The sequence below is a fragment of the Calypte anna genome, chromosome 4A (genome assembly GCF_003957555.1).
Source record: "Calypte anna isolate BGI_N300 chromosome 4A, bCalAnn1_v1.p, whole genome shotgun sequence".
Lineage (NCBI taxonomy): Eukaryota > Metazoa > Chordata > Aves > Apodiformes > Trochilidae > Calypte > Calypte anna.
In genome coordinates this window covers 18,377,079-18,397,221 of record NC_044248.1, presented here as the reverse complement: position 1 = coordinate 18,397,221, position 20,143 = coordinate 18,377,079, and the positions used below count along the sequence as shown (strand labels likewise).

The window sequence follows — 20,143 nt, the reverse complement described above, 5'->3', positions numbered from 1 at the left end:
TAATTCTTCCCCACTATTTTTAATAACCCAGTGTTCAAAAAAATATCAATTATTAAACATACCAAATCAAAATTGAAGACATAGCAATTCTGATGCATCACTAAGCAAGCAGTAAATAGTTTAATACTTCAGTATTAGGTACTGCCTTCATACCTGATTTTCTCTGGCCATTGTAGCTAGGTCATCTTGCAATCGTCTGTTTTCTTTCAGAGCCATTTCCTTTACTCGTCCTGTTTCTGCAAGCTCCATGTGGGACGTATCAAGCTGGCGGTGTAAGCTCTCTAGCTCACGGTCTCTGTTGCTCAGCATGTCCTTCATCTGGCTAGCAAGTGAAAATCTTATTTAAGTTGTCCCTTCTTATACTGCTGAAAATTATCATACGTGGATTTTGGATATGCAAAAGCTTTTGGTTTTCTTCTTTAAAAAAAAAAAGTAGATATTGCTCTCTGAAGGTTGATGAACTGAATCTAAACAAACATAAGCTAAGCATGTAAAAAGTCAGTAAACATAAATAAAATGGAATTAATCTTCAACCTTGAAGATGTAACTGGTAACATGTATCTTATTAGGCAAAAAATTTATGTTTATCTGTGTGTAGTGGTTATAGTACCTTAGCCACTGGATATTTTAAAAGCCACAAGGAAGAAGACAGCTTATTTGAAAGACACCAATCAGAAGTGTAAGGAAGAGATTAAATTAAAAAATCAGAAGTATAAATATGTAATATAAAATGCAATATAATACTTTTGCATTAAGTTTTTTCTATAGTTTTAGAAGTCATGATTAAAAAGAGACAAGAAGCCCAGCTTCTTTATTAAAAAGAATTAAAAAGATTCAAAAGAGATAAGAAGAGATGAAGCCCAGCTAAAACCTACATGAATATATTTTAATTAAGGCTGTACTGGTAGCTTAAGCTGGAATAGTTTACCAATCATCAGAATTCAGCTCGGAGTTTTACCTGGGTCAGTCTAATAGTATCTAGTGGAGTACTTGGAATTCTAAAAACTATTTCTTAACTGAGAATTAAGAAATGTTACCAGTTTAGGAGAATTAATATAGATAAATAACTGATAATGGCTGTCCTAACAGTATCTTAGCAGCCTGCAATATATTGCAGGGGAAATATCCTCAAAAGTTGTGTACATCTTTCTCAACACATTATGCTTCTCTAAACAACTTAAACAGAATTAACTCCATTTCACAAAAATAACTGAAATAGCAATCTACTTTCACTTTAAAATGACTAGAAAAAAAAAAACACCGAAGAAGACATCCTAATCTTTACTTACTCTTTTGAGGACTCCAGCTCAGAGAGAGTTAGACGTAAATGAGAAATCGTTTTTTCCTACAGAAAACAAAGGTTGTATTAGGTATTATTATACTGCAATATAAGAAAATATTTCAAGTTAAGATACTTTAAATGTAAACCTTTATTTTAGCCCTTCACCAATAAATAATTGCATCTTTGCACATTTGAATTCCCAGCTTCTTTCCTTTACTGAGAAGGGATTGTCTTGTCACCAAAAATGATGGAAAACAGCAATAGTTTCTGTTACCTCAGGCTACCTTCTGTTACCTTTTAGCTTAACAAATATGTCCAAGTCCAAAATGCAAAAAATTGGCATGTTTAGGTAACACGCTAACAATCCTAACTCAAATGGTACTGAGTTGACAAATGACTCTTTGCATTGTTTAGTTCCAAACAATGTTTATGTGATACCTGGAGATCCAGCACAGACTTTGTTATGGAGGCAAATTGTATCCCTAAAATGTAACTGCTTTAAAAGCCTCAACACAGACAGCACAGTAGTAAGTTTACTGCACATACCTTGTTGGCTAAGTTGTCATCTAAGCATGCAATTCTTTCTGTTTTTTCATCTACAGTTTCTTGAAGACTATCCTTTTCTTTGTCCAAAACAGTAATAGTACTTCTAAGCATATTGACTGCTTCCTCTTGTGAAGTGCTCCTCTGGTTTAACCTATCTATAAAAAATCCAGTAAGTAATTTCCATTTTACAAAGAGAAAACAAGCACAAAAATAACTAGTGGTTACCTATTTTCTCCTCTAGCTTTAAAATTTCTTCTTGAGCTGACTGTAGTTCATCCTTTTTGAGGGACAGCTGGCGCTGTAGATCTTCAACAGACCTCTGGAGCTGGTCATTTAAGAGCCTGGAAAATCAGTATACATTTGAAAAAAGTGTGGGACCTATTCGGGGTCATCAACTTACAGCTCTTAAGCTGCTTGAAGTGCTGGAACAGTTCTCAAGTAACCTTATGACAGGGTTGTGTCATACTAACCAGTCCTCTCCCTCCCTCTCTTGGAGAGAGACTACTTTGATTGCTGAGACCAGCTTTGGATCCCTGCAGCAAGCCCAACTTCCTTTGGATCCCTGCAGCAATTCTACCTCCACACCATTTAAAAATAGAACAATGGAACCTCAGTGGAACTACCATGATAATCTGAAATATTCACTTCCTCTGATTTGTTACTCTTCATCAAGCAACTCTCATTACTTGTGTCTTTTGACTCTTCACTTTACAAAGATTTTGATTTGTAGCTGACAGTAGTGGCTATCAGCCCACACCACATTTTAAGCAGCAACCAAATTGACAGCAACAGTTCTGATCCTACTTTTAAGAAATACAGAACCTGAAAGATATATGAAGCCTTCTACCTATATAGTTGTTCTGCTTAGCAAGAAATATCACAGTGACCTAGGGAACATTAAAAAAAGGCAAAAGGAAACCCCAAAGTAATTAGATGGATCATTTAAAAAACAGGTCACAAAATAAATGTCTGAAACAAGACCTCATAAAAGCTGGAGAAGCTTTTCATTTTTTAAAAAAACTACCATTCTAGAATAGAGCATGTCTGCAGATGAAGAGTTTAGAGTAAAACTTTCAAAGGAAAAAAAATAAGGGGAGTAAGGACTCAACACAGCTCTAACAAATTGCCACAAAGCAAATTAGAACCAAATGCTGAAATTACTGTAGACCTACTCATTTCCTTATTTTTTTTTTAATAATATCACAGAATCATAAAATGTTTTCAGTGGGAAGGGACCTCAAAGATTACCTAGTTCCAACCTCCCTGCCCATAGGGCACTACCACTAGACCAGGTTGCTCAAAGCCCCATCCAACCTGATGCTGAACACTTCCAGGGATGGAGCATCTGGAGCTTCCTTAGGAGACCTGCTCCAGTATCTCACCACTCTCACACTAAAGACTTTTTCCTAGTGCCTAACCTAAATCTACCTTTTTCCAGTATAAAGCCATTACCCTTTTTTCTGTCACTACATGACCTTATAAAAAAAAAATTCCCTCCCCAGATTCTCTGTAGGCCCCCTTCAGGTCCTGGAAGATCTCTGTAAGGTCTCCCCAAAGCCTTTTCTTCTCCAGGCTGAACAACCTCAACTTTCTCAGTCTGTCCTCATAGGAGAGGTGCTCCAGCCCTCTGATCATCTTCATGGCCATCCTTTGGACTTGCTCTACAGCTTCAAGTATTTTTTGTGTTGGGAACTACAGAACTGGTACACAACACTCTAGGTGAGGTCTCACAAAAGCAGAGTAGTGGGGGAGAGTCACCTCTCTCAACCTGCTGGCCACCCTTTTGATGCAGCCCAGGGCTGGCTTTCTGGCCTGCAGGAGCATATTTCTGTCTCAAGCTGAGCTTGTCATCAACCAGCACTCCCAATTCCTCTTCCTCAGAGTTACTGTCAGTCCATTCTTCACCCATCCTGTAATTGTGCTTGAGATTATCCTGATCCAATGCCTAATGTTTGGCATAAAAATTTCAGTAGTACAGATGGCTCCTTAATATTTGAAAAAATTGGTCCCACTGCTGCAGTTTGCAAAGGCATTTGTTTTCTGAACAGTGTTTGGAAATCCTTCTGGAAAATTTCTGATTTGCTACATTCATAAGCAGACAACATGGTTATTAGAGGAAACAACTCTAAAGGGAGAGAAACTTTCATTTACAATCAGCCATAAAAATTATCAGAATGTCAAACAAGTCCAGCAGGATCTTGATGAGAAAAGCAACAACATTTTGCTTACTCACATTTACTTTTTCTTAAAACAAAATCAGTACCAAGTGATTTTTAATATACTCTATGGTCTTTAACAGAAATTCAACTCTGCTATACAGTCATAGAACAAACAAAATTATGTGAGCATCTGTGAAAGACCACCAAATTTTTTATCAGACTTACTGAAGTGAGCAAATCTCAGTTTTAAATTGAGAAGAATCATCAGATGTCTGGGCAAGTTTACTGGACTTTAATCTTAATTCATTTTCCAAAGAGTTTATTCTCTCTTTCAGGATACAGACTGTAGTCTTCAGTTCACACCTTTCCATCTCAAACTGCAATTTAAAAAAAATAACCAAACATGTTAATGTTGTAGAAAGCTAGCACAACTTAGCTTTTAAATAAATTTAAGTTGATACCAGACTGCAAAATTCATTACTTGAAACGTCTATTCTATCTTAGAAGTAATAAAAGAATAATTCCCCCAAATGTACTTACTCCTTGAATATTATTCTCCAGTTCTGAAATATCATGCTCCATCTTCAATTTTTCAAGGTTAGCCACTTCTTCCTGAATCTTAAATAGAAATACAGAATCACATGTAAAAGATACACCTTTTTAGATTTAACCATAGAAATCTAAGCTTAATATTTAAGAAAACACTGCTTTATATTCTTAGATGAATGACTAAATGAAAAATTCTCTCAAGCTACAGAACATTAGCTGAAAATACCCCACTGTAATTCAATACCACACCACTGACTTATATTTATATTTGGTGCCAATCAAATTAATATTTCAGTTGTTGCAGAAAGATTAGTGAGCTACAGGGCAATATGAAAGGTTGCAAGCATGTATAGCTTATTGCCCTAAGCTGTTTGAAATTAATTTATGAAATTATCACTAATATGAAATTATCACTGATATGAAATTATCACTGATATGAAATTAACACTAATATGAAATGCAAAGCTAACTGGTCTTTCTCCTAATCTAAGAAGACATTTGTATTTAAATTATTTGTCTGTACTCTGACTTCAATGCATAAGTGCAGCAACATTATTTAACAAACTCTCAAGCTTGTTAGAAATGCCTGAGATAAGTGTTTTAGTGCTGTATACCAAAGTGTCACACATACAAAACAATGCTGGTCACCAACAAGAAGGATGGAGCTCAAAACACATCTATTTCTGTGCATGTACATGCTTTAAGCACAGAGGTCAGAGTTACTGCATTCAGATACACTACAGTTCCCTATTTTGTGGTAGTAAATAAACTATGGAAATATTCACTGTACAGCCAAACTTATGTCTTTGGATTGGTCCAATAACATTATTTCAAATTTCTGAATTTTCAGGATGCTTTAAAATCCTGTATACATTATATTAATGACCAAAAAAAGAAGTAAGGGAAATCTCCCTGGAATTATACACTGTTGACAACAACCAATTAAGATAATAATATACATTAACACCAGACATCACAAGGACAGTGTAACAGGAAAATTATTGCATTAATAATATTTTAAAGGCTAAAAATAATGAAACTTGTACTGCTATGAATTCAAATTTGATGGTTCAGCTATATGCCTTTTAAAATCTACTCTGCTACAAAGTGCACCTATAGATTAGTTAATATGGAAAAGCCTATGTAGTCCCCAGTTTGTGGGATCAGAACACAAGAATCTTTGAAGTAGTGCATACACAAATACTCTGTGGCTGGGGCTTCATGTCTGGGTTCTTCACACAAGGTGATGCCATGCTTGCCCTCAGACACTCAAAGCATGTTCTCCCTCTGTCCCCACCTAGGAGCTGAGTTTACAAGGATAATTCAGAGAATTCATTGAGCCCACTGAAGTGAGTTTGAAATCAGATCAGTTCAAAAGTTATTTAAAAGGCAAACTGACAGCCAGACACACACATGGCACTATTGTATAAGCCTTACCTAAATGTCAGCTCACTATAAGTAATGAAGCTGTAAAAGCTCACCTTTAATTTTTCTCTGAGGCTTTCTTTTTCTGCCATTAGCCTTCTGAAGTCAGCAAGTGCAATGTCTCTTTCTTCTTCCACGTGACTTTGAGAAACTAAACTATGTTTTGCTTCTCTTCTCACCCTGTTCAGTTCAGTCTGAGACTTTAAAAGATTATCATTTGTTAGCATATGTGGATTGCAATTAATACAGTGTATTCACCGACAAAAAAAAAGGTTTCAATGTGTTATTACAATAGAAGTGATATTATAATCTTATTTTTCCCTAGATAATTAAAACATATTCCCCAAATTACACAGCAGGATAATAAGTTGCCAACATACTTCCTCATCCTTTCATTGTTCTAAATGTTGCCTCAATTCGCTCTTATCAGTTAAATACTACTTCTTCCTTGCTTTCTTCTCTATTCCCTACCCAACTTTCTCACACATACTATTGATTTTTTCCTTTATCTCTTTCTGACTTCTAGTACAGTAAGTTCTAATGACTTTGAAGTTAATAAAATGATGTATTCAAAAACTAGTGTATTAACCAGCAATAAAAATAGGTACTTATTTTATTCTTCTTCATTGTATTCTAGTAGCTCTATACTATTCAAGTTCTATTATGGAGAGAAGCTTTCTCAGTGTAAATAAACAACAGCACAAGTGCTAATCAGTTATTTCCCTGCCAATTACAATCTCTTCTTACCTGCTCATAAAGAACATTTAATCTATCTCTTTCTGCAGTCAATAATTTGACATTGGATTGAATTTCTATCATGTGTTTTTCAAATCTGTCTAACATGGATCGTAGCTCATCTCTTTCTCTGGTGATGAATCTCAGATCTTCAATCTGCAAAGTGATTAATACAATTTATGCTAAGATATATTAATTAAAATATTTCAATTACTTATAAAAAAAATCTAAGACTACTAGTAATATATGAAAATACATACATAATAAAGTTTAATATGTGGTGAGACACTGGAACACGTTGCCCAGGGAAGCTGTGGATGCCTCCACTCCTGGAAGTGCTCAGGGGGGATTGGATGTGACTTTTGAGCACCTGGTGTAATGGGAGATGTCCCTGCCCATGGCTTGGGAGTTGGAACTAGATGATCTTTAAGGTGCCTTCCAAACCAAACCATTCTATGATTCTATCAATAAGCCTGGCATTGGTATAATTTAAAGAGTAAGAACTAAATGTTAAGGAGAAAAAGCACGACAGCTAACAATAAGATTTCAACCTTTTTCTGTTTATCATCTAGTTCTATTTATTTCAAACAAATTATCAATAATTAATCAATATTACCATAAAGTGTGGATAGGACAATAAAATACAAGTTCACTGGAGTTTCAGTTAATTTTTTATGTTAAGAATGTAATTTAAATATCCACTACAGTCATTTACTGCTACTGAAATTGAAAAAATATTTCATAGATTCTTAAAAGCTCTAGTTTTTAAATAAGAAAGCTCTATTTAAAAGCTTAAATAGAGCTTATCTTAAGCTCTTAAAAGCTTAATCTTAAGCCTAATCTTAAAAGCTCTATTTTTTAAGCTTGTCTTGATAGCAGGAACTTCACCTTCTCTGGAGACCGATGACTTGGGCTTGGCCTTCGTTTTATCATTTTCTGAAGATATTCCAATTCTCGCTTATAATAATCTCTGTCATCTTCCAAAGTCTTCACAAAAGCATCGAGACGAGATGGAGATTTGTCTCCTAGGGCTATACCATACTCTAATCTCATTCTTTCTATCTCTAGGACAAGGTCTCTTTCTGAAAAAACAAAAAAACAAAAAAACAAAAAAAAGGAAATAAAAACTGGATAGCAATCTAATGAATTTCTACAAAGAGATTTGCATCTAGGTTGGTTGCATCTAGATGGTTGCATCTATATCCCAGCAACCATCTGAGCAGCAAATCTCCTGAAAAAGGATGTAGAAGCCCTCATTGACAGTAGGCTAAACATTAATGAGTTGCATGCTTTGAAACCTAGAGAGGCCTAAGAACATATTGGGCTGTACCAACAGAGAGCCAGACGGAGGATGTGATTATTCCTCTTTACCTAGCACTCATTAGATCCCATTTACAGTATTATGTGCAGTTTTATCCCCTGTACTACCAGAAAGATATTGAGACAACTTGAGAGAGGTGCACAGTGGGTAAGCAAGGTACAATAATGATTAATTGCTACAGGCAATTATAAGTAATACAAGGAAATTGTTTTTTATTCTGAGGATAAACTAATACTGGAATGGGCTGCTTAGAAATTTGGCATCTCCATTTCTGGAGGTTTCCAAGACTCAGCTGAATAAAGCTCAATAAACAGTTTGAATTCATTCACCCCGAAAGACAGAGAACAAAAACAATTGGGACAAAATAAGTGATTTTGTATGAAACTGCCATAGCAAAAGTATTAGGATGTCCTGTGGGATTACAGTGAAAAAAGCTCCATTTTCAGTACTCAGATACAAAATAAAAATACACTAACACAACAAAAAATTTCACTTCAATTCTGACTGAAGATTACTTACCATATATCAGGTCTTCTAGTACTATTAACTGTATCTTAATTAGGTAAGGTTTTCTATTTCAAAATTGTTAGGAAGTTAATTCACAGGAACCTACATTTGATGCTTTACCTTTTGTTTCTAGGTTTTCTGTTTTTTCTGTGAGCCTTTGTTTCTCTTGTGTGAGCTGGTTCAGCAATACTTCAAGATTCTCTTTATCATCCACTTTTCCACAGAGCTCTTCACTCAGTTTTTCATTCTCCCTACGACATGAGCACAAGTCCTGAAGTAACAAGTGTTATTATAAAAATTAGAAGCGCCAATAGAGACATTAAGGAAAAATATTCAGGATTTTGTTAAATTTTTTATATTCAACACTGTTTACTTCTGTTAACCTGGATGTTTTATGCTTTAACATTTGGTGCAGACCATAATTGTTTTTATACTACTTTTTATTACATCAAAGTAATGATTACTTTTGACATGGTTTGCAATCAGTAACAAAACAAGCAAGATCAACACTTGTTTAATTCAAGAAACTAACCAGAGGACAGTGGGATACAAACATGGAAAAAGATAATAACTAAAGCAAGAAATAATTTTCAATAATATTTAGTGACACTCTTGGTGTTAAAAGAACATCACACCATGGCACCTTGGGTCAACCCAGTTCTGTAGCTAACTGGATGCTATTTGGCGTGTCTTCCTTACAATCTGGTTCCCTGAAAATTAAGTATTTTTGGTACATGGAAGTCTACTAGAAATACTAAAAGAAAACACATTTTCTTTTAAAAACTATTACACAACCTGCTATATGCTGGAAAGAGACTGGTCTTCAAAGAATTAGTAATTCTGATGTTTTTCACATACTTTATTTCAGAGCGAGACAAGTATTGCATAATTATTAACACACTGACTAAGAGACAAAGTAGTTTCTAAATGAAGAAAACCCTATAGGATGCCATAACTCATCTGTAGGGAAAATGGTTAATGTCATGGAAATTACAATTTCAGATAGCAGAAATGAGGAAATGCACAATAAAAGCATAGCCAACCATACTTGTCTGCAGAGGTTTCTTTCAGTTTATTTTTGCAACAGTATTATGTAGCTTATTTATTTAATTAATTCATTAACTGTTTATTACAATATAATTTTGGGGTATTATAAAAAAATCTCTCGCTAATTGTTAACTTTTGTCATAAATGAAAGAATCATGGGGATGACAGCATGTTAAAAATGCTACAGACAAGAACTGAGAGGTTTTTTAACTTACTGATTTAAGCCTAGTTATTGTTTCTTCAAGATCCTGTATTTCACTCTGTTTTCTTTCAATTTCTTTCTATGAACAGAAATGAATCTATCTTAAAAGTTACATATTCAAAATGACAACAATTCTTTTGCTACAAAAAAATCAAGGAAACAGGCTAGTTTTGTAAGCAATAAAGTACAATTAGTTCTGTTTAATCTGCCATATTTCAAGTAGTAAAGCTCCTATGAACTGAAAGGACAAAACACTTGTGGTGTACACAGCACAAACACTCTTTTGGAGGACAACAATTAAATAAATCACCACATGACTCCTCATATAAAAAACCCTCCCATCACTGTTGCAAATATCTATTACCTATCAATAATTTTAAGAATCTCAATTTTATTTCATACTATACTAACAGAAGAAGGAAGGCAGATTGCTTCCTTTCACCTAATATGGTAGAGACAACATTGCTGTGATTAATGATCTTTTAGAGAGAAATGCTTTATAATATTAAGTAGGATGGAAAAAATATCTTTTTAATCTTCCATTACAAGCAAGTAGGCCATTTGTTGCAGTTAGAATTAAGATACAAAGGCATCTAAGAGCTGAGTAGATCCTCCACAATGTAATACTTCAGTGATTACCTTTGCTTCTTCTATTTCCTTATCTGCAGTCTCAAGCACTATTTCCTTATGTCTTTCCAACTGCTGTGCCAAGTGGTCTATTTCATTCAGTTCTTGACACAGTTCTTCATTTTTATTGCTTAAATCCACCACCTCACTAGTCACATTTTGTTTCGTGTCCAGGAGGTCCTGAATGCGATTTTCAAGTTGTTTATTCGTTTGCTGAAGATATTCAACCTGGAAGGTATTTTTCATTAGAACATTATTTACCATGAATCAGTATTGTTACACTAGGTAGTAAAAGCTCCTCTCAATCTTCTGAAATAGAGTATTTTTATATGAGACATCCTGTTAAAAATGGCAATCTTTCTAATTTTAGAACTTAATGCTTATCAACACAAAAAATTGTAATTTTCAAAGGAGCAAGATGAAGGTATTAATTGCTACACTTTTCTTTATCTAGATTCCAGAACATGAAGTTTTTTCTAAAAACAAATTACTAAAAAGCTGCGACCTGTATAGAAACCAGTCTCAGGCATCAGTCCAGTAGACCCAGAGTATTCAAAAGCTTCCCTAACTTCAAGATAGGAGAACACATCTTTCTCTCCACCTCTGTAGTATATTTGCTAGGCTTAGTCTCACTGTTACTCCTTTATGAAAGAGATGCTACAAAGATCAGATTCTCAAAACCTATCTTTCCCTCAAACTACCTCAGTACCTTAAATACATCATCTTAAGAAATCCTATTTTACAGACCTTGTTTTTCCCAGTATACCTTTCCTTAGGAGTAAATGGAAGAGAGGCAGGATGCAGAGTAGTAATAAAAGGTAAGTTACACTACCCAGGAATACAGAAGCCTGGAGTGTCTTGAAAGATTCAAGATTACAGAGGTGCCCCACTTCTACCCCCACATATCTTTCCTCAAAACTCCAGAAATAAGTGTTACTGTAGACACAGAAGAAAGTCTGAGCCCTCTCATACTATGGAGATATCCCTCCATTTATTGTCAGACAATAACAGTGGTATATTGGCACCGAGCCTCAGCAAATAGTCTTTGTGGCCCCAAACCAGTTTTATACAGCTCTGGGCACACTCTGTCTGTACAATAATTTGTATTCAAGCATGACTTGCTAATTCAGGATCACTGAACACAGCTGTACTGCTTCCAAGTCAGAGCTCATTCTGTATTTTTGCAGCACTGAATCTAAGCTAATAAACTGCAACATGTCTCTGATGCCACTGTACATCATGTGCAATAACTATACAAAAGCACTAAATCAGCTGGGAAAAACAGGGAATTGGTGGTATAAAACCACCAATGGGATTGATCTGTACTTGGCTTGATCTGTAGTAAACCAGTCTTGCATTATTTTTTTAAAATCCTTGTTCTGAGATCACTATTGAATGCATGCTAGTATGCAAAGTAAGCACAAACTTTAAATCATATCATAAATTTTCATCCTAAGCTTATTCTTTCCTTGCAGATCTGCGTTGGAATACAGGTGGGGACCATTTTAATTAAGTGAACAAGATTCTCCTCTATATGATGAGATTATCTGCAGGACTACTCCTTATCATAAGTACATCTACCACTGTTAGTTCTGAAAACAGAAATGTTACATACAGGAGGGAAAAAAATCCAGTATTTTCAAACTTGGTGAAAACAGTGTATCACACAGACATTTTCTGAATACTCTCAGATAAACACTACTATGTACAGAGGTGAATTTATCAAATTATTTACCAAAACCATTCTAATAGGTTTTTAAAACAAATGAAATTTCTTTAGATGAGACACACTTCTACCTAAAGAAGCAAAGTAAGTTAAATTGATCAAATTTATATCTAGCAGTGATTCTTTTTTAGAGAGCTAAAAGTTATGGGTATTTTTTAATTTTTAATATTTCTAGTTTTAACTAAACAACAGCAATAAATCCATTACCTGCAAATTCAAGTGGGCAATAAGCTTCTCATTGCTTCTACTGCTTGATTCCAGAGAGAGAACCTCATGAGAACGTCCACCATCCAGTGCTAGCACCAGGCGCTCTATTTCTTTGTCTCTTAGCTCAACCTTTGAAGAGAAAAAAGAATTATTTATCATTCCATACCATTAAATGGAACCTTTGTTCAAATAAACACCTATATAGCAGTCAGTAAAAAGATATGCACCTAATAATGCAATCCTTACCTTGCCTTTTTTTAACTTTGGATTTTTCTGAAAAAAAAAGTTATTTCTTTGAAAAAAAGAAATAATAAAACAGATTTTGTCGAAAGAAAACACCTGGAAAAAACTCCTACTAGATTGTTTTCCTGAAGAGAAACCAACAATTTTCAGTTACATTGCAGTAAACTGCAAACCAACCATCCAGGACTAGTATTTAAATTTAGAGAAAAAGCTTTTAAATCAGTTAGTTTAGAAACTATTGCAGCCACTTGAAAACAAGGAGTACTGGGAAAGGAAATCCAAGACAGGAACAACAAAACCAAAAAAGAACAATGTCCACAAAACCTCAGATACTGGAAGATATAACAATATATTCAAAAATTGATGCAATGCCCTCTTAAAATATACATATCTTATCAACCCACTATAATTAAAATAATGTCAAATCTGTTCTTAATAAATTAACTTTCAAAAATCAAAAATCAAAATATAACCTGTCCAAACATTAAAAAAATTATTCCAAGATGCCTGTAAATCAAATTACTACTTTGGACCAATTGATTCTTCTGTACTAAAAATCCCTATATTTACACAAAGTATACACATGATCATAAAGTTTAAAATAAGTTACTTATTTTAAGTAACTTAACTCATAAATTATATCAGCAAGGGCAGCAGGCAAGTATTTTATCATTGCTGCTCTCTCAAAGCAGAGGACAGAAATAGCTCAATATAAGCAGCTTAGAATAAATGTCTTTTACAAACCCTACAATGCTTTTCCACTGAGGCTAAAACACAAATTATAACCAAGACCACTGCAATGGCTACCACAACAAATAATAATATAAACAATCTGTAAACATACCTGCTTGCTATAATTTTTCAATCCACGTTCAGATATCTCCAGTTTTTCCTGTAGTTCTGTTACTTCTGACTGAAGTTCATGAATTCTGAAATGTAGCAATATATTGCTTATGTGGATTCATGGAAGAATCATACATACACAACAGCTCAATATTAGGATATTTTCTTTCCTCCTGAATGTAAATATTTCACAAATAAAGTTTTTTTCATATACAATATTTATGCAGAAGACACTGTTTGAGATATTGTAGCAAGATGTTCTTGGCAGGCTGCCAGACCCCCACTCAGCTGCTCTCTCATTGCCCTTCTTACACAGGATAGGGGAGAAAATAAAATGAAAAAGCTCATGGATTAAGATAAAGACTGGGAGATCGTTTACTAAGTACTGTCATGAGCAACATAGACTCAGCTTGAGCAAGATTATTCCTATGTGACAAAAAATTAGAGCAGGATGGTGAGAAACAAATATAAATTAAGCCTCCTTCCTCCCACCCTTTTTTCCAAACCCTGTGTCAACTGCTTCACTTCTGACTCTTATACCTCTCCTCTACCCCAAGTGTTGCAGCAGGGGATAGGGTGTGGGAGCTGCTGTCAGTTCGTAAGACTTGAGCTTTGCTCCTTCTTGCTCCTTACACTGTTCCCCTGTTCCAGCACAGTGTGCCCCTGATGGAACACAGTCCTTCAGTAACTGCTCCAGCATCAGTCATCTCCAAGTCGTGCAGTCCTTCAGAACAGACTTCTTCAGTTTGTCTCCCTCATGGGCTGCTGCTTCTGCCAGAAATCCTGCTCCTGGATGGGCTGCCTCTCCAGGAACTGCAGGTCCTGCCAGGAGCCTGTTCCACAAGCTGCACCTTCTTTCAGAACACATCCACCTGCTCCAGGCATGGGGTCCTCCATGGGATGCAGTGTGGGTATATACTTTAACGTGATGCACTCCACAGGCTGCACAGACCATGGTCTGCTTCATGGACTGCAGGGGAATCCATATACTGCTCCAGTATATGAAGCACTTCCTCCCACTCCTTCTTCACTGACCTTGGTGTTCGTGAAGGATACATGAGAATTGCTTCTCCCATATTTTTCTTAATTGTCCCTCTCACTGCTGCTGTGCAGATTGATTTTTTTACCCTTTCTTAAATACATTTTCACAGCAGAGCCATCAGCTTGGCTGCTGGGCTCAACTGCAACTCATGTTGGGTCTGTTCTGAAGCCAGGTGGAACTGGATGTGTCCAGAACTGGGTAGCCACTGGTCTTAGAGAGGCCACCAGTGCAGTCCCCCCCTGCCAACACCTTGCCATGTAAACTCTCTCCAGATATAATCTAAATAAGAAAAACCTATTGACTTGAACCTTTCATAACACAGCTTTCCAAGATAAAAAAGCATTATAAAAATCAAGAATATTTTAGTCATCTAAACTAAATAGGAAAAATCAGTTTACTCACATGCAAAACAATATTTACCTTTCTTCCAGAATACCCAAATGAAAATTGTAAAAACAGTAAAGTCAGTATAGAAAAATTAAAATAAATCCTTTAAAGGAACAAGCAGTGTATCAAATATCCACTGCAACTTTGTCACAGGCAGCACTGTTACTCACTGAGCAAAATCCTATTTAAGAAATATAGTGCTCTTAAAATACCATGAAATACCATTTTGCTTCAGGCAAAATTGAAAGGGGGTTTGAAAATATCTGCAGGTATTTAACATCTATATTTCAAAATGTTCAGGTTCTTTAGATTACCTGTTATCAGCAACCTGAAGAAGGTCTGCAATATAAGGGTCCTCAGGCTGAGGAACTGGATAGGCATTAACACCTGATGGAGGGACAGGCTGGTCTATCTGCATGCGTTGACGCCTGAAGGGAATGCTCCTCTTTCTGCCACCTAGAAACCCAAAGCCAGTAAAGCAATGGAATACTCCTCTTTAAGAAAAACTGAAATTTTCTGTTTAATCCACTGCTTCTGAACTGGCACATTTCACTATTTTAATCCTATAGTAACAGGCTGATAACATTTGTACATTCTAGACAACACCATTCCTGTAGCTTAGTATCAGCTTTGTTAAATTCAGTTTTATGAGGAAACATGCAAAATACAGTGTACATATTTCCTCCAGTCTTTAAGACATTGACTACTTTAAAGTTCAAACTTGTCAAATCTGTTAGTGATTTACCTTACCAAAAAAGCTGAATTAAAACATCACAAAAGACATTTTGTTTTAACATTTAAGAATGATTTTAAAACTGAACTAACCTCTACATTAATCAGTAATTTTTTCCCCTTCTATTGTCATTTCAGTGAATGAGTATCATGAGCATATCAAGCAGACTAGGTTATTTGTTTGCATGGTAACATTATAATAAAACCAAAGCAAAGCATAGTATAAGTTCCAGAGTGTACAATTACTTTTTATCACACAATTAAGAAGATGCAATATTTGATGATATGATATGATATAATATAAAAAAGTTCCAGAACACTGGTGACCAAGAAGCCAGTGTGCAAGAAGACAAAGTGTAACATGGCATCTCTGAAGCAAAGAACACAATGCAGAAAGGTGTGGGAAAAGAGAGGAATTTAAATTTTACCCACCTAACTACCTATTAATTTCCCTTAGATGCTCCAAATACTTAAGTAATTCGATGACTTGGAAAAAAAAGACAATTCAAAAAATTGACAAAATAATTTTCACTATTTCCTTTAGCTTGAAAAAAGTAAAGAAAAGGAAACTCTAGAGAAACAAACTAAACTGAAAGTAATCATCAAAACACCTTATCAAAAGACCTTTTAAATACTTTAAGCTTCCAGAAGATTGCAAAATTTGTCGTAGACATATTTTGCACTTTGCTACTTTCAGATCTTGGTGACAAAAATTGAAATTTTTCACTTACACATCATTTATTAGCTGCCAAAAAGATTCACTTATCAAACAACCTGCCTCTCACTAGATTAGGTGCAGCTCTAAAAAAACCAAAAGTAGCTGTTGATTAACAGAGCTCTACAACCATATTTTAACTTAGTAATCTTCTACTGAATCTAAGTTTGTATTCAAATTTCTCCCTAATACAAGTGACATGCTATGGGAACTTCTTCCATACAGAGACTGAACTCAAAGCCAAAACTTTCAAAAGGTAATATTATTCTATTTAATAGTTATTTCACTGTAGTAACTTCTCTTCCTAGAGGAACAAACAAACAAACAAACAAAAGATAACATTCTGGAGAGCCAAAAAAAGCCCCCCAAAAGTTAAAATATCTATCGCAATTTACACTCACCAGGTGTTTGCACCACTGCTTGCAGATTCTTCTCCTGAAGCTGCTGAATTTTTTCACTCTTGCCTTTGTTCTCTTTTTCCAGCATTTTAATTTTATGTACATATTGATTGTTCAGGAATTTCAAGTCAGTTGTTTCATGTTCAACCCTTCTTAAGGAGGCTTTCAAATCTTCAATGGAGAGAAAAAGAAGCATTACATTTCTTATTCATTATTCTTTTTCTTAGTAACACCAAAATAGGCATAAAGAGAACCCTACATTTTTTCCATAACATGACATTTTCAAATACACTTACATATATGTATATATACACAGAAAAAAAAAAGATACGTTATACAAATAAAAACCCTTTGTAGAATAAAGGCACATTAACAACAGTACTTCATTTAAAATTAAAAAGTATCATTTAAAAATATGAAAGTATATAGGTTTTCACATTTTCATGTTTGATTAAAATAATGATTTGCAGGACCTCAAAAGCCCTTTAACTACATGAGAAATCTCTGTGCATGACCTCTTCAAAGGCACCAAAGTCAATGACCACTCACACTCACTTATAAGTACAGATAAATGAAATTGTGGAGAAGGATTTGGCTGCAATTTTATCCTGGCACAAAAGGCTTAAAGGAATTGTACCATAATTTTTATATTACCTTTAACATGACGATCAAATTGCTCTTTCAGTTTTAGAATTTCCAAATGTAGTTCATTATTTTCCCTGGTAAGTACAGCATTCTCTGATTTGTAGGGTTCCAAAATCACATCATAATTGCTGCATTCCTTTTCAGTTTTTCTAGCAGCTAACTTTGCACTTCGCAAGCTCTCAGTTGTACGAACCAGGTCACTAGAATAAAGGAACATCAGACACTTTAGAAATGTTACCAGTCTGTACATTGAAGATGCAAATATTTATTATGACTTGAGAAACAAAACTTTTTCCCTGAGACAATGTTAACTGCAGAAAAATGGGTTCAAAGAAAGGCAAATAAAACATTTGTGTAAGAAAAACTGAAAGACATGAATCATCCACTTTAAAAAAAGCAAATAGGAAAGGACAGGATTAGAAAGCATTATCAAGAGTTTACATCTGATAAATCAATACATTCTCTTTTCCACATGAAGTGAGATATTCAGAACAAAAAATACTATTTCTTCCTCCAAGCACTACGTAAGTTGTCCTTACCATAGAATAAATTAAGTAAAGAATTAAAAAGGCCAGAAGTTTATCAGTATTTATAGGGAGGTCAGAAGCTCTGTAAAACAGAGATCAGTGCTAAGTAGCCATGAACACTTCTGTGACTATAATAGCAGTTCTGTTACACACCAGAATGAGACTTAATGTTGAAGGCAGATTACACACCAGCCTACGATTCTTCCATCTGCATAAGATTGCTAGAGAGCAACAGAACCAGAATTCTTACATTTTCATGTTTGGCCAAACATAACTGAATTACTATGGAAACCACTATGTTTGTAACCACACCAAAGCCATGAAATAGCAGATGTTGTAAGAAGATCACCTGAAAATTTATTTTTCTTCTGTGTTCTGCAAAACAGGCAGAAAGAGCAAATTTTAACTTTTCCAAATGAGATAATAAAAAACAGAGCTCTGAATGTTTGACTTTAAGCCACAGTACAGACAACAGGATTATTTTTTATAAAAAGTGTAAGAGTGTGCCCTTTAAGCATGTTTCAATAGTGACTATCTTAGCTCTCATGAGGTTAGAAAGATGAGTTTTTCTAGACCACAGATCCTTAACTACTGAATTAAATGATCTTAAGATATTCTCATCACTTAAGCAAACCCATTTGACTTCATCACATGCAAGAAATGAATCATAGCTCTGAAATATCATTGCTTGAAAATAATCTTCAGACTAAGCATTCTCTCTTCAGAAATCAAACAGTAAGTACTATATGGCTTTTACTAAGGTTTTTAATGAATCTCCTTTTGAATACCTAAAAAGCTTTTCCACCAAAGGTAAACTCTCCACTCCCAATGGCTGTCGATATCCCAGCTGATCCAGGCGTTTCCTGAGATTAACAAACCTTCTCTCTGCAGTTGTAGTCATTGTAAACACACCTCCAAAGCAGCTCTGGCCACATTCAAGAGAAATAGGACACCTGCAAAAGACTCTGTTACAGCATTTGTCCTTTAAAGAAGAAATAATACAGAACAAAGTAATAGAAAAAACATTTTGGGGGGGGGATTACAGTGCATAAGCATGTCCTTAAATTTTAAGCAAAGCAAAAGAGAATCATAGCACAACTAAAAAGCTTTAAACGTATTTAAATATTTATTTTAAAAGAAATATTTGCCCTGGCAATTAGTTTTCTCTTTCCTAACAACCTAGAGTGCAAACATAAATTTTTATTTTCCACATGTAAGAACTGAACTCTGGGAATATCTGTCTTTAGGAAGACTAAGAATTAGATTGTGATTTTTTTGAATCACAGTCATCATGGTATCTTCTACAATGCAAAGTGGAAGGTTATTCTTTTTAATTTAACATAACATCTAAGTTTTTCTTTCATATACAAATCTCACTTTCAAATTTTACATGAGAATGCAAACATAACTTATGCCAACCATTTGTAAAACTGCATAAAATATGTAAAATTTTAAAGATAAGTTGACTTTAAACATACTTTTCCTTAAGGGAAAATAGACCAAAAAAAAAAAAAAAAAAATCAACAACAGTATATTTAGTTCTACCTGTATCATTTCCAGGAAAATACTGTTCAAGGATCAGAGGTATGATTTTTTTTTCTTTTTTCTTTTCTTTCTGGTTATCTTTTTACTAACCTGATCTAAAAGGGGCTGGATCAGCACTACTGTATCTGAATCCAGATGCAGATTTTCGTTTTGCTATGTACATTTGAGAGTGGAAGAATTTTTGTATTATTATGTCCTTCTGGATTTAGAGATAGAATGAGAAGAGAAATAGAGTAATAAAGTCTCATATTACTATAGAAGTAAGCTGTAACTCTTGAGCCCATCTTCTTCTTAAGAAACTAGCACTTAAAAACATTAAATTAATTTAAAATACTTCACTGGACTTCACTTAATAACTTGTGTTTTGGAAAGAGAAAGGATTTTTCTACTAATCACACTGACAAAGTTTTACAAAAGAAATATCAGGAAGAGAACTGTGTCACAGCTTATAAGGGAATAAAGTTTTTCTACAGTAACTGTAGAGAAAATAAATGAGCAAACATTAGCACTCCAGTACCTGTGGCTAGGAATAGACAGAAGATCTTGCTAAATCACTGCAATGCACTTTTAAGTGAAGAGCAGTTTTCTAAACATACTCTAATCTTGAGAGGTTACCAACAGCTTTCTGGTTGAATCACTCTCCTTCCTAAAGACTGGGAATTTTTAATTCAATATACTATTCCCACCAGAATCAAAGAAGAAAGGGCATCATGTTCTGTTCCCTAGAGACACA

General features: G+C 34.7%; 1 protein-coding gene across 1 annotated transcript in view; it reads right to left on the bottom strand.

The window, feature by feature from the left end:
- The window catches only part of CEP135 (centrosomal protein 135), a 31,105-nt gene extending 12,339 nt beyond the window's left edge, over positions 1-18,766 (bottom strand). The window contains 18 exon segments of the mRNA XM_030449978.1: positions 154-322; positions 1,290-1,345; positions 1,829-1,983; positions 2,054-2,169; positions 4,213-4,452; positions 5,583-5,584; positions 6,018-6,161; positions 6,709-6,850; positions 7,547-7,778; positions 8,645-8,795; positions 9,787-9,852; positions 10,413-10,628; positions 12,334-12,462; positions 13,421-13,505; positions 15,163-15,304; positions 16,697-16,864; positions 17,348-17,538; positions 18,654-18,766. Coding sequence (XP_030305838.1) covers positions 154-322; positions 1,290-1,345; positions 1,829-1,983; positions 2,054-2,169; positions 4,213-4,452; positions 5,583-5,584; positions 6,018-6,161; positions 6,709-6,850; positions 7,547-7,778; positions 8,645-8,795; positions 9,787-9,852; positions 10,413-10,628; positions 12,334-12,462; positions 13,421-13,505; positions 15,163-15,304; positions 16,697-16,864; positions 17,348-17,538; positions 18,654-18,766 — 2,517 coding nt within the window.
- Positions 18,767-20,143: the final 1,377 nt, after the last annotated feature.